At 43.8% G+C, this 13,268-nt stretch overlaps 1 protein-coding gene across 1 annotated transcript; it reads right to left on the bottom strand.

Moving 5' to 3' along the window:
* Nucleotides 1-8,401: 8,401 nt before the first annotated feature.
* On the bottom strand, nucleotides 8,402-13,094 carry LOC111651753 (inhibin beta A chain-like). The gene is made up of 2 exons (XM_023401793.2): nucleotides 12,081-13,094; nucleotides 8,402-9,944 (listed from the first exon to the last, which is right to left on the bottom strand). Exons 1-2 carry the CDS (start codon nucleotides 12,496-12,498, stop codon nucleotides 9,160-9,162), a joined length of 1,203 nt encoding a protein of 400 aa, XP_023257561.1. The 5' UTR covers nucleotides 12,499-13,094; the 3' UTR covers nucleotides 8,402-9,159.
* Between the last annotated feature and the right edge of the window lie 174 nt (nucleotides 13,095-13,268).

Genomic DNA, 13,268 nt, shown 5'->3' with positions numbered 1-13,268 from the left:
TATTCACCTCAGAGGACTAAACACATATCTTGCCTGCACTAATGTGAAGGGTGATACTGAGATCTGGACTGCAATATGTAGGCCTAGTCCAGGTCTGGCTCAAAACAGTGGTTTTGATGCGCAAGACGTCACGCAGGTGAGAGTCACTTAGTCTCGTCCTCACGCGGCTCTTGTTAATGTTCATAACCGAGAATGTCTTCTGGCACAAGTATGTCGAGCCAAACAAGCTCAGCATTTTCTTAGCAAATGTTCGAATCTCTTGGAACCTGCCTTCATCCAGCTGGCGGTAGAAGTTGACAAGAGGGAGCTGTTGGTGCCGACTGCTTCGTAATTCAGCGAAAAAATACTCCAATTTCCACTTGTCCTGGAAGCGGCGGCCCTCGCTGTCAACTTTTCTTTTTTAGTTACAGTCGCCATGTAAGAAATGGGCCGGGCTGAAAGTATCACACAAGGGTCACGGCGGCGAGAGTGCGGCCACAGGTCTACTGCCATCTTCTGGTGAAATGTAAAATAGCTTTTTTTGTACCTGTGTATTTTATACTGTGGTCAACAGAGCTGGCGGGCCGCATATTATTGATTTTATGACAGAGGCTGCGGGCCGGTGAAAATTTGAACACGGGCCGCAATTGGCCCCCAGCCGGACTTTGGACATGCCTGATCTAAACTTTGACTGGATTGTTTAATGACCTCATCATCATCTTCGTCTTCTGTGGTTTAATGGCAGCGACTCTAGAATCAGCTGCATCATCAGCTGTTTATCTCCAGTCGACTCATGTTGACACAGAGGAGGAAACAAGACTTCATTTAGAATCAACAGGTCACACACACACACACACACACACACACAGAGTGACTAATTAAAACTGATCAGTGTGTTCTTGTTCAGAACATCGAGCAGCGACCTGAATCTGCTGCACATGTGCAGACAGTGTGTCAGTTTGTGTTTCTGTCCTGTGTCTTTTCATTGTGTTTTCCTGGTGTGTATACATTGTGTAGTTGCTCCTGTTTGTGTCTCATTGCTGTGGAGTTGTTTGTGTTTTCAAGTTGTTCCCTGTAATTAAAGGAGCGTTCTGCTTATTTCTCCCCCTCCTGATGAAGATGAGTCATCTGTCACTCTGTTCGGTGGGTGTCTGAACAAACTGACTCGCTTCTGTAGCCAAAACAAAGTGAGAAAAAAGATCCTGACCATCTGAACAAAAATACTGATCTGAGATCCAAGAGGAGAGAGCTCTGCAGCTAGTCACTGTTAATGTATAACTAGTCCCTCTGAATCTGCAACTAGTCCCTGTAAAGTCCCTCAACAACTAGTCCTCAGACCTTTACAACTAGTCTGCAGACCTCTACAACTAGTCCTCAGACTTCTACAACTAGTCCGCAGACCTTTACAACTAGTCCTCAGATCTCAACAACTAGTCCTCAGATCTCAACAACTAGTCCGCAGACCTCTACAACTAGTCCTCAGACTTCTACAACTAGTCCGCAGACCTTTACAACTAGTCCTCAGATCTCAACAACTAGTCCACATACCTTTACAACTAGTCCGTAGACCTTTACAACTAGTCCATAGACCTCAACAACTAGTCTGTAGATGTCAACAACTAGTCCTCAGACCTCAGCAACTAGTCAGTAGACAGTGTTGGGCCAGTTCACACTTAAAGAGAACTAGTTCACAGTTCAGTTCATACAGATGAAAATGAACTAGTTCAAGTTCATAGTTCATTTATAAAAACTTTGAACTAAGTTCACAGTTCCAAAAATGAACTAGTTCACGTTCATTTGTTCCGTTTTTAAAAAATAAATAGGCTTGGATAGCTATTCTTTTTCAATAGAACCTCTTTCTACCCATCCATCACCAGCCACAAATCACTGTCACTCCCAAACTAAATGAATTACTGTATACCACTGATGAATCACGGGCATTAGTTACATTTAAAACAAACAAAAAAAATAATGTTTAGATTGAGAATATATTTTACCAGTTGAGCAATATGACATATTATGCTGAAATTGAGAAAATGAGGTGCAGTTAAGGCATACTGTATATGGAAATTTTATTCAGACAGTATGAACTTATGCAGGGGTTCAAAAACACAAATTTTAATAAATATATAAATAAAATTAATAATAATAATTCTGATCAATGGAAAAAACAGGCTCTGCATTGAACAAAAAACCTTGTGAATATTCTGTACTGCTGTTACTGTGACAACACCAGACAAAAATTGTAATGTATTGTAATGGAAACACAGGTTGTGCATAGCCTGCTCAAAGTGCAATATTCAGCCAACATCTTTTAATGTCCACATAACTTAAAGTAAACAGTCAGTAAAAAACGAGTTAGTCATTGTCTTATAGTCAGATTTTTTTCATCTTCCTGACTTGATGTTTGTCCACAGAAAATTTACAGCTCTAAAAACTCAAAAACATACAGCATTTTGCTGTACTACACATAAATATTTTCCCTATATAAAAATAACATGAATATTTTCCTTTTATAAGCTAATTTCCCCTGTGTATTTCGGTAGTTTGAGCCTGAGGCCTTAGCCAAAGCTTAGTGCAATATTCAGGCAAATATTCCTCATCTTAAAAGAAAATAACTAAATGTAAACATTTGGTTAACAATGAGCATTCTCATTAAATTTGACTGTCTGACTTCCTGGTTTATGTGTCCAGAGAAAAAGTAAAGCTCTGAAACCTCAGAAACACAAAGCATTTAGCTTTAACAAACATAAATAGCTTTCACATTTTCATTTTAGAAGCTGGGTTCGCCTTTATAGAGGGGAGTTAGAGGTAGAGTCAGAAGCTTCACTGCAATATTCAGAAAAAAACATATTTTAACAACATTTTAACAACTAAAAAAATAAACACAGTAAACAAACATAAAAGTTGACTCCTTCTCTGTTGTCCTTATGCAACATTGTTTACCACTATCATAGCACCACAAAAAGTCACAATGGATACTACTAGTCCAATCCACCAACAAAATAAGTTAAATATCCTTCATTCTTTTAGTTTTTTGTTGGCATTCAAGAGCAGTTGTTTCCTCGAAGTTGGCATCACCAAGCCTGTTTCTCCTGGGCCTAAGTATTTGACCACCAATGCTGAGAAGCCTCTCCACTGGGGCGCTTGAGGGGAGTGCGGTGTTGTATTTTATGAACAGCTTTTTGAGCTTGGGCAGCAGCATGTAGTCACCAAACCCTTCTGTGGTTGGCCAATTCAAATAAGTGTCCACTTCAGTTTTTGTGACGTTCTGTGGGTTTTGGTTAAACTTGAAGAAAGATGCTGCTGTGTCTTTGTTGCCAGTGTCACCACTGGACTGGCAATTGAATAGAGCTTTGTACTTAAGAGTTATCAAAGTTAACAGTTTGAAATTCTTGTTTCAACATCGCTCTGTACTGTAGCTGTTTCTCCTCATCTTCCACCCAGTCAAGCTTGACTGTTGGCAGCAGCATAGCTGCCAATATGTGTTCCTTCTTCTCAAGCAAGCCTTACAGTCTCATTCTCAGTGACTGCATGATGTTCATTATGAGGGGACAGCATGTAATCAGACCATGTGTAGCAGTGGGCTTTGCGCACTCATCCAACAGGCCATTCAAATCAGTTTTCAGTTGCCCAGTGGTTGGAGCCAAATACCCAAGGAAGAGGTTCCTCTCTCCCTGAAGGATATTCAGTGCAAATGCTAAGGGCCTCATTACATCCACAAACTTGTGTATGAAGCTGATTTCCTGTTGAGAAAAATGACAAAAGCCAAACTCATCACGGACAGTGTGTGCATCACAAGGTCGACATACACAGGAATGGTAGCGTCAGCAGCCTCGTTGGTATCTGCCTTGGGAATTAATGTCGCTATGTGAGACAGTCGCTGCATAGCGAGATACACATCCAGTTCCATCGTGTATCATTTGGAAAAACAAAGCTTGTTTTTCAATTACATTTTCTGTGTCTTTGGCAATGAGATTTAAGGTGTGAGCCATGCACCTTCTGTGAGGGGGAAGACGGGGAACTTTCAATGCTGAGAAAGGCTCAGGTTCCATGTAATCATCTTTGTCCAAGCTCTCACTAGTCCTCAGACCTCAACAACTAGTCCGCAGACCTCTACAACTAGTCCGTAGACCTCAACAACTAGTCCTCAGACCTCTACAACTAGTCCGTAGACCTCAACCACTAGTCTGCAGACCTCTACAACTAGTCCCCAGACCTCAACAACTAGTCTGCAGACCTCTACAACTAGTCCTCAGACCTCAACAACTAGTCCGCAGAACTCTACAACTAATCCTCAGACCTCAACAACTAGTCCGCAGACCTCTACAACTAGTCCTCAGACCTCAACAACTAGTCCGCAGACCTCTAAAACTAGTCCGCAGACCTCAACAACCAGTCCGCAGACCTCAACAACTAGTCTGCAGACCTCAACAACTAGTCCTCAGATGTTTATAACTAGTCCTTAGACCTCAACAACTAGTCTGCAGACCTCAGCAACTAGTCCTCAGACCTCAACAGATAGTCTGCAGACCTCTAGAACTAGTCTGCAGACCTCAACAACTAGTCTGCAGACTTCAACAGCTAGTCCTCAGATGTTTATAACTAGTCCTTAGACCTCAACAACTAGTCCTTGGACCTTGACAACTAGTCCGTGTACCTCTACAACTAGTCTTAAACTAGCTCGGTTAGGATCAAGTGGTTTTTGGACTGTGTGTGAGGACCTGTTCTCTCAGGTTTACTTTGTCTTTACGCAGAGCAGGTTCGGCAGCAGGTAGGAAACCAGTGTGGACCACTATGTGGAACAGGAAACCAGGAACTAACAAAGAACAGGTAACAGAGGTAAAAAGTCAGTTGAGACTGTTATGGCAGGTAAATTTACTGCGGAGCTGATCAAGTGATGAATGTCAGTTGCATGGACAGGTGAGGTCAGGTGACTTTGCTGATTTGGGGGTGAAGCTATTACCTCACCTGATCAGTATAAATACACCTGATGTCCAGAGTGTTCACCTGAACATGAACATGATAAATGTATTTCATCATTTCACAGAATCACATTTGTTCTGTTTATTTAAAGAGTCAGTTATATGTTAATGTGATTTGTTTTTAAAGAAATTACCATGATGTTGATGAGGACCGGAGACAGAATTTCTTCTTCATCTTTAATGTTTCCTTCGATGAATCCTCAGGTGTTCTGGCAACTGAACTCTGGACTCATGAGCAGCACAATATCAGTGAAGCTGTGGGGGTGAATGTCTTTGAATAGCAGCAGTGAGTCTGTGCTTGGTGATGGAGTAGCAGTTTGTGGTGGAGGTGGTGTCGAGGTTATCAGGCCTTCCCTCAGCTCACAGCACTGACGTGTCCTGCAGCCTGCCCACACAAAAAATAAATCCTTCACTTTGACTCACATGACGATCCTCCACCTCTCAGCACGTTCCTCTGGACGTCTTCCCTCCTCGCAGTCCGTCTGCACGTTGACACCATCACAGCCTCCATTCAGCACTCGTTTCATCAAAAACACCTCACCTGTAAAAATAAACCAGTTCTCCAGAGTGATGTCACTGGAAATGATGGCATCTCACTGGTGCTGTGGATGAAGGGCTATTACACAAAAACACAGGAAAACATACCCCGAAGGGGTAGAACACCTCTAAAGTTGTGCCAGTTTATTGATACTATAATGATTATTATTGTTATTATTTTTATTATTATATGTCTTACAGCATGGTTCAAATTGCTGTGAGCTGGAATAAGATAGAAACGTCAATTTTGGCCCAGTAACTGGAAATGATGTGCATGTGTTCCCAAGAATTATGAGCCCAATTGGCCAGATGGTGGTGCTATAATTAAAAAAATTTCACACCACAAGGCTGATTGACTTGAAATCTGACATACAAGTCCAGGTCAATGTGCTCAACAAAAAAGCCTCTTGGACCTTCAAAGTCCATCATATTGAATTTCTTGATAAAATGCATTATGTGAAAAACTTAAGAATATAACCTTTTGGATTTGGATCTTAGCAAGAACAAATTTGTTATACTGCCTCCATTTTAATGTTACACAGTTGCTGCCATGAATGAAGTGTAGTCAGTTCAGGCAGAGCACTGATGTGGTGCTTGTATTGGCTGGTTGGCTCCAACTGAATATGCTTTACAACGACTGGCTCAGTAACAGCATCTTCATTCAGATGAACAGACATTATGACCTGATGTCAGTGAACACTGTTTATTCTGCTGATCCACCTCAGTTCTTCAAACTGCTTCACTGTCCACAGTGCTGTCAACACTCTGCACAGAGTGAAGGTTTACTGGGAGCACTGGGTTAAACCAGTGTAGTGTAAAGACATAAGACCAGTGCCTCAGTCTCTCCTCCAGTTAAACCAGCTCACTGTGAAAACATTGCCTCAGTGTCTGAATGTTTCCTGCTGCTGTGACGGTGAATGAACTCTGACTGTTTGTTCAGTCTCTTCCTGTCTGACTGATTATCAGTCGGTCACTGTCTCTTTGTCCTCTGAACACACTGATGTGGTTTAACTCAGACCTACAATGAACTCTGGGTGTTTGTGGAGACGATCTGTGGTCAGGTTCATCTCCGTTCACACAGACAGACAGGGTTAGGGTTAGAAGCTGACTGCTGGGGGAACTCCCATGATGCACTGAGCTCCTCCGTTCTCATTCATACACATTACTACATGTTACTAACTCGGCTTCTTCTCTCTGTAGCTCTGTTCTTTCTCTCCTCTCCTGTCACTCTCTGCAGGTCTTTCTGCCTCTGGACCTGTACATCTGGATCTGTACCTGCAGAACACCTCCTGCCCCATGATCCTGCTCAATTCCCACTGCTTCTATTATTATCATTAGTCTCATTTTTTATCATTATTAGTTTTCTGATTATTCATATTACCTGTTATATCATAGCCTTTTTATTACATCCTAATGTGGAACCTGCTATGTTCTCTTTCCTCCTGTAGACCTCTGGCCTACCTGATGTACTACAGTACATCATGGAGACTGACAGCAGTGACAGGAGAGGACACTCAATGTGTTCGTGTGACAGGCTGTGAGGCTGAAGTCTGGTGGAAGTTTGAGGAAGTCGTGGTCTGTTTTGGTCTGGATTCAGGTCCTGATAAACCTCCAACTGACTGACGGGTATACTCTTCTTCCTGAGGAAGACCACATCTGAGAACAAAAGAGTATTTTTATGCTGTGTTGACATTTATTCTTCATATGATCATCTATTTGGCTCTGTGAGCTCATCACTATCCACAGAGATCATCATTGCTTTATGTTTTAGTGACCCCAGTTGCTACTGGAGTTTGTCCCAGCATGCACTGGGTGAGACGGAGAGTACACCTAGCAGGTTAGCAGCCAATCACAGGTGAAAATCACACACAGACCTCAGAATTTAAGGTTTCTAAACATGGACCATGTGACTGAAGTAAACAGCAGGTGTTTCTCTTCAGACTGCAGCTCTGAGATAATTTTGACTGAATGTGCTCCAGCACTCATCTTTGTGTTTCTTAAATCGACTTGTCAATTCAGCAATGAGTTTGTAGGTCAGCGAACAAACAGCGTCACCATGCCAGCCGGCTCTGGCTGTCCCGCTTCTCCTCGGTCTGCAAAGGTTTAACTTTACTAACATCACTAGGCACTGGGGCCAGCTCCAGCAGCCAATCACAAGGCAGAGCAGGACAGAGGAGGAAGTGGAGGAGCCTCTCAGTCTACCAACCATTGCTCCAGTTTTTACCTGCAAACAAAGGGCAGAGTGTTGGGTTTCTACATCACTCCCACTGCCTTTGTTGATGTGTGAAAGTAGAGCAGAGCTCAGACTGGATCCTGAGCTCACCTGAACAGGAGGCAGACAGTGCCAGTCTGTGCCAACAACTTGCCCCCATTTTGGGGAGGCCACTGAGGCGCACAGAAGCCAGCCCAGGGGCCAGCCCAGGGGCCAGCCCAGAGCTCACAGGTCTGGTTGGGTCTGGGTTTTCCTGCAAAGGGCACATTCCAGTGAAGAGCTGGAGGCAGATGCATGATGCTACATTTCACAGACATTAACTTGAACTAACTAACTTTAGTAGGTGGTACATCAACTTTCCAAAGACAGAAAAAGCAGAGCAGGTTCTGGAAGAGGGGGCAGTCACATCAGAGCAGTAGTCACCTGCCTAGATATAGCACTGAACGGTGCCGCCCACTCATTAGGACGCTGATGGATGATTGAATCTAGCCTGATGACAAATCAGTAATCTGCAACACAAGGATGAACCAGCACAGCCACGGTGTGGGTGGCTGATCATTAACATGATGGTGTTAATCACAGGTGTGGGACTGATCACTCTCTGTGGTAATAATGAGGCCCAGCTGTTCAGGAGTCTGTTGGTGGACTGAAGGAAACACAGACACTAAAAGTTAAACTGAAAGTTAAGAATTTTTTTTAATAATGAAGCAAGACAAATAAATTATATAAAGCTGGCATCAACATCTCATATTGTCTTACAATGAAGCAACAAAAGACTGTTTTTGTTTCACCAGTTAAATAATTTAACATCAGCCATGTTGATTTCATAAAGTTCATTTTACTCACAGCTTCATCAGTGGTCAACTTACTCACTGCTCATTAACAACAGGTCATTTAATTCATTTGCTCAGTTGATATTTCAGTAAAATGGAATCTTCATCTACATGTCGACTGTCTTTGGCTTCTTCTCAATCTTCTGAGCTCCGACTTTGAAGCTGAGGAAAGACTTCCAGGAATGTTCTTAACTGTGCAAAATTAATCTAGTTTATTGATAATAATAATAATAATAATAATAATAATAATAATAATAATAATAATAATAATAATGATAACAACGTTTGGCTCAAGCAGCTGGTTGAACAAATTTCTTTCAAGTATCTCGACATGACAGATTTTGACACAAGTTGAATCCTCAGTAAACAGAACACATCAGAAATTATTCTATAACAGTATAAAACAATAGAAAACAATAGACAACACATATAAATGTAGACAGGTAGAGTTTGACATTATAGGATATGTTGCATAGTATTTATTCTCAGGTTGTTCCAATGTGGAAAAGAGTCTCTCCGAATAAGAAATACGATGCTTCACTAAACATAAATACTGTCTTTAGTGGGAAAGTGCAGATCTGCTGCTGACGTGCAGGGGGCAGGTTTACAGTGTTTACGAGCAGCCACACTCCTCCACGATCATGTTCTGGATGTCTTTCTTGATGATTTTCTGCTCCTCGTTGTAGTAAAGCATGGACATGGCGCGCAGCTTTGTCGGCACGCAGCACGACTTGATGTTTTGAAACGGGCCGTAGCCCCTCATGCGATAATGATTGATGACCGTTGAGTGGAAGGAGAGGGAGGAGCCGCTGAGGCTCGCCATGTGGTTCGGACAGTCGCCCTCACAGTAGTTGGCATGGTAACCTGATGGAGCGATAATCCAGTCGTTCCAGCCGATGTCTTTAAAGTTGACGTAAAACTGTCGTTTGCAGCAGATGTGTATTTTCCCGTCACACTCCAGACCTCTTTTGACTCGTCGCTGTGACGCCTCCTCTTGAGCTTGCAGCACGACCATGATGAATGGCCGATGAGAATGATCTCGACCCGCAGCTTGTTCGCCTTTGGCAGGCATCAGAACTGGCGAAGCTCCAGCCTCAGCACACAGTGGACAGGAGACCCGCAGGTTGAGTGACCTGCCGCCACTGTCCAGCAGGGTCTGAACGCTGCGAGGAATGGCGAGGGTGTGCCAGCCGCTGCGACGAGTGTCCACCATCTTCTCTGAAACACGCTCCTCCTCATCATTGTCATGATGAAGCTGCAGCAGCCGTATAGTCACTTTGCCCTTTGCTTGGTTTCCCTTTGACATCTTCAGAAAGATCCAGATGTTCGCCTGTTCCACGACAGAGGAGCCGCTGCCCTCCTTTGAAATGTCAAAGGTCACTGTGTTCTGAGAGTCACCTGCAGAAGAGGGCACAGTTAGCATGTTAGCAGGAATTATCCCTATGTGTTCAAACACATAACACATTTACATTAATGTTGGGAAAGACAAAGCAATGGTCTACTGGACTGTACTGGACTGCAGCAGTCTCTGCTAGTCTCACTGAGATAGTTTCCCTTTGACCTCTGACCTCAGTCTGATGGTTTAGACCTTTAAACATCTTGATATATCTGCTGTTGGACAACAGGAAGCTCACAGTAAAAAGTTTTTACTAAATTTATTTCCTTTCAAAACTGATAAAGACTGTGTATGCTGATGGTCTCTGTTTTATCCAGCTGGTCTCTGATCCTTCTGGTCTCGGTTTGATCCTTCTGGTCTCGGTTTGATCCTGCTGGACTATCCCCCCTCTGTTTTTGTCTTCCTGTCATTTGAATGAATGAACAAACTGAATGTGGTGAACAATAAAAGCCTGAATGCAGCCGCTGCCTCTAAATTTACTCAATATGAGCAGAGACACTAAAAAAAGAAAAGGCCTGATTTCAGGGAATGTCGTTAACAAGGCCGCTAGTATATACCCACCAACCCCCAAACTAACCCCCACCATACATCCCCCCACCCTCCCAAAAACATGGTCCTGTTCTGTGTTTCCATCTTTGTCTCCTGCTGCAGAATAATTAGAGGCCCAGATTTGTCTGAATGAGATTATTCACGGCCTGAGACCGCTCGGTATGCGCCCCCCCACCCCCTTGTTACTGTCCTCTAATTTGGGTGAGCCTTTGAGGGGCCTTTTTATAAAGGTCTTTCTGAAGATACGACTATTTATAGCCCAAAGCCTTTATGTACATTTATGTAAGCAAACAAGTGACAGGATGATGTGATTGGTCATGAGTTGGTTCACACTGATCATGATGCAGACCTTACACTGGGGCACATGATCAATAACTTCACCTGTGTGTGTGTGTGTGTGTGTGTGTGTGTGTGTGTGTGTGAAGGTCTTCATCTACTCTCCTCACTCTGCTGAGTCACAAACACACAGGTGAAGTTGACCAATCAACATGCAGCGTGACACCTGTTGTTACATTGAGGAGCTGCTGCTCAGGTGTGTTCAGGTTCACAAATACGCTCCTAGCTGTAGTGTGACCAGATGTGCATAAAGAAAGGATGAATTAATTAAAGAATGAAGCTTAACTCTTATTCCAAAAACTGAACAACAAACTGATTTTTACTTTTTTACTGTGTGGACAAAAAATACGAGTAAAACAGATAGGAAGGTCACGCTCAGACTGAGGGAATCAATACAGTGTGTGTGTGTGTGTGTGTGTGTGTGTGTGTGTGTGTGTGTGTGTGTGTTTGTCTGTGTGTGTATGTCTGCAGACTGTGGAAATCTGTACACAGACTTCGAACTTAAAACAAACTTAAAATTTTTGTGAATGAGCTGATAACTGCAGCTCATGATCAGTAAACCTCAGTAGAGTCTGACACATGAGATACACCTGAGACAGGACATACGCCTGTGAGAATCTTTGTAAATAAATGACAATCAGATTAATTAACTTGACTTTGGTTAAAAAAGCAAAATGTGGTCATCAGCCAGTAGAGTCAGTAACTAAGTCCACAGTAGAACCAGTAGAACCAGTAGAACCGGTAGAGTCAGTAACTAAGTCCACAGTAGAACCAGTAGAACCAGTAGAACCGGTAGAGTCAGTAACTAAGTCCACAGTAGAACCAGTAGAACCAGTAGAACCGGTAGAGTCAGTAACTAAGTCCACAGTAGAACCAGTAGAACCGGTAGAGCCAGTAACTAAGTCCACAGTAGAACCAGTAGAAGTGGTAGAATCAGTAGAACCGGTAGAATCAGGAGAACCAGTAGAACCGGTAGACCCAGTAGAGTCAGTAGATCAACAGCTGAAATACAGCTGCTGGTCATGTATGTGAGCATCATTGACAGGTACCTATTATACCTTTCTTCAGGTATGTGGAGACGTTTGCGTAAATCTCTGAACAGGATGGCTCCAGCTTCAGACCTGTGTAACTGCACCTGTGTGACTTTACCTCTGCAACTATATCTGTGTACCTCACCTGTACCTGTACCTGTAATTTTGAACTAGTGGAAATGAAAAATAACCATGAAATTTCTGATCAGCTGTCAGACTCACCTGGCTCTGCAAAGGTGATGATTTCAGATGGTGGTTCGGGGGATGTTGGGGTCCTGGAGCCCCGGCCCTCCTCCTGGATCTCCACGCTGCCGTCTTCGGTCACGTGGCCGACATGCAGCTTCTTGATGGCATTGAGGAGCGCTGCTCGAGGGACTGGCTGTGTCAGGTTGGGCCGGGCACTCAGGTGCAGCATGTTGAGAATGTGACGCTTCACTGCCTCCACCATGTCGCTCTGTCCTCCTGGTAAAGTCGAGTTCCTCCTCATCTGAGACAGAGAACAGGACGGACAGACAGAGGATGACGCCCCCTCCTGGAGCTGAGGCACCTTGTCGACCTCGGGAGCTGGAGAGACCACACTAGAGGCGTTGATGAGAAGGCTGAGCGCCATGAAGAAGAAGACAGCTAACAGAGAGGACATGATGGACTCTGAATGACGGTAGGGTCAAAGCACTCGCAGGAGGACCTGATGGAGAAACAGGCACCAGGGCTCTTGATCCTTCAGATCAATTCCTCACAGACTCAGTAGAGTCCAACAGTAGAGTCAGTAGAGTCTCTGAGGACATACAATAGAAACAGAGTTCAGCAGCCAAATCTGAAGTTGGAAATCCTCAGTCTGTCAGCAGAGCTCACAAAGCAGGTTGGGACTCTGGTCCTCCCTCGGTCCTTGATATGGTCCTGATATTTTCTGGGTGCTGTAGGTCTGAGGCTCTGGTCCTGTGGATTTCTGTCTGGTCTTGATGGTTCAGATTCTGATTAATTGACTGCTCCAGGTCTGAGGCTGTGGTTCTCTGGACCTGTAGTTCTCAGTCTGGTCCTGGTCCTGATGGTCCGGTGCTGTGACTGACTGTGCAGGGTCACTCTACTCTCCCTCTCTGCTCAGTTACTGTAATTATACCTCTCTGCCTGTTTAATCCCTCCCTCCATCCACAGAGGTATTTCCCTGTGAGTCACACACACACACACACACACACACACACACACACACACACACACACACACACACACACACACACACAGAGTGAGTAAAGTCTCTCAGAATATCTCAGGACTGTTTGTGGTGTTTCCTCCTGAACGAACGTCACGACAGAAGAGGAGGAGGAAGGAGAGAAGAGGAGGAAGAGTGTCCCTGATTCATTCATACCACACACACACACACATACGCACACACACACACACACACACACACTG

Source organism: Seriola lalandi, unplaced genomic scaffold (genome assembly GCF_002814215.2).
Source record: "Seriola lalandi dorsalis isolate HSWRI2012SDOR001 ecotype SW California unplaced genomic scaffold, Sedor1 jcf7180002053756, whole genome shotgun sequence".
Classification (NCBI taxonomy): domain Eukaryota; kingdom Metazoa; phylum Chordata; class Actinopteri; order Carangiformes; family Carangidae; genus Seriola; species Seriola lalandi.
This window is presented reverse-complemented; position numbering and strand designations above follow the sequence as displayed.

Excerpts from the sequence above, each read along its gene's own strand:
- LOC111651753 (XM_023401793.2), bottom strand. The coding sequence starts at position 12,498 with ATGTCCTCTCTGTTAGCTGTCTTCTTCTTCATGGCGCTCAGCCTTCTC. Across the intron at positions 9,945-12,080 it reads CATCACCTTTGCAGAGCCAG|GTGACTCTCAGAACACAGTG; the intron begins GTGAGTCTGACA and ends CCTCTTCTGCAG.